The sequence below is a fragment of the Aphanomyces invadans genome, assembly GCF_000520115.1.
Source record: "Aphanomyces invadans strain NJM9701 unplaced genomic scaffold supercont1.7, whole genome shotgun sequence".
In the NCBI taxonomy this organism is placed as follows: Eukaryota; Oomycota; class Saprolegniomycetes; order Saprolegniales; family Verrucalvaceae; genus Aphanomyces; species Aphanomyces invadans.
Window position 1 is genome coordinate 896296 of NW_008580152.1, and position 1181 is coordinate 897476.

At 54.4% G+C, this 1181-nt stretch overlaps 1 protein-coding gene across 1 annotated transcript; it reads left to right on the top strand.

The window, feature by feature from the left end:
- Positions 1-259: 259 nt before the first annotated feature.
- On the top strand, positions 260-1172 carry H310_04476 (hypothetical protein). The gene has a single exon (XM_008868850.1). It carries the CDS (start codon positions 280-282, stop codon positions 1087-1089), a length of 810 nt encoding a protein of 269 aa, XP_008867072.1. The 5' UTR covers positions 260-279; the 3' UTR covers positions 1090-1172.
- The last annotated feature ends 9 nt before the right edge of the window (positions 1173-1181 follow it).

Genomic DNA, 1181 nt, shown 5'->3' on the forward strand with positions numbered 1-1181 from the left:
TGATTCCTGACTTGGATTCTAAACTCAACGTGCTCGGCAGCATGAATAACTTGGGCATTATTCGCTGCAACATGCACACGAGCTATCGTTTCACCATGACCATCAACATAGGACCAAGCTCAAGGATGTGTGTGCAGTTGTCGCAGCATCGTTGTGCAGAGCGGAACAGTGACATTTAGTTTAGGCTGTATCCATCTAATTTGATTTGGATATGTCTAATTTAGCCGTTTGTCAGAACTCTATGCCACTTCAATATTCACGAAAAGCAGCGTAGCCATCATGGCAGCATCTCCGCCAGCTCTGCTATCGAGCCGACACCGGTGCCCAAGGATCATTTTGCACTCGTTGGTTGTCGTCGTCTCGGTGTTCTTGGTGGCTGCCGTCTTGCTCCACAACTCTGTTTTCTCCAGTCGCTTGTTGCCGAATTCGTCGCCGCTTCTGCGACACAAGACGCCCTTGATTGTCTTGCTTGGCGACTCCATTACAGAGTACGGAGCGAATCCCCGGCTAATGGGGTACGCATCGATGCTGGCCAACGACTACGTCCGTCGTGCCGACATCGTCAACCGCGGCGCTGCTGGTTGGACTTCACGAAAATGGTTGGAACATTTCCCCTCCATGATCCAGGACTGGGGACACAACCCCCCCGCCTTGGTGTCCATAGCGTTGGGCGCGAATGACGCTGCTCTCGAGAGTGATCCCGTTCACGTCCCCGTTGATGAATACGCGTCCAATCTGCGGGACATGGTTCGCCAGATTCGCACTGCATTCCCGACGTGCATGATCATGCTCGTGACTCCGCCCACAGTCGACGATGCCACATGCATTTGGCCCAGATCCAACGAACAGGCCGGAGTGTACGCCCAAATGTGCGTGCAGGTTGGCGCGGCGCTGAATGTCTCTGTCGTCGATGTCTGGTCGGCATTCCTTCACGAAAACCAGCAGAATCGCACCACTGTCCTGCATGTTCCGGATGGACTCCACTTGAACGGTCCAGGCAACATGCTCCTGCACGACCTTTGGCTAGCCCAAGTGCATCTCGACATGCCACAGCTCAGCCCCCGCCACTTGCCCATCGTGTTCAGCTGAGCAACCGATTACGCCCCAAGTTCTTTGACTACAGCAGCCATAACCCAAAGAGCTCAACACGTGTCATGCCTGTTTCAGCAGCGATGCCGCGC

Coding starts and splice junctions, on each gene's coding strand:
- H310_04476 (XM_008868850.1), top strand. CDS start 280: ATGGCAGCATCTCCGCCAGCTCTGCTATCGAGCCGACACCGGTGCCCA.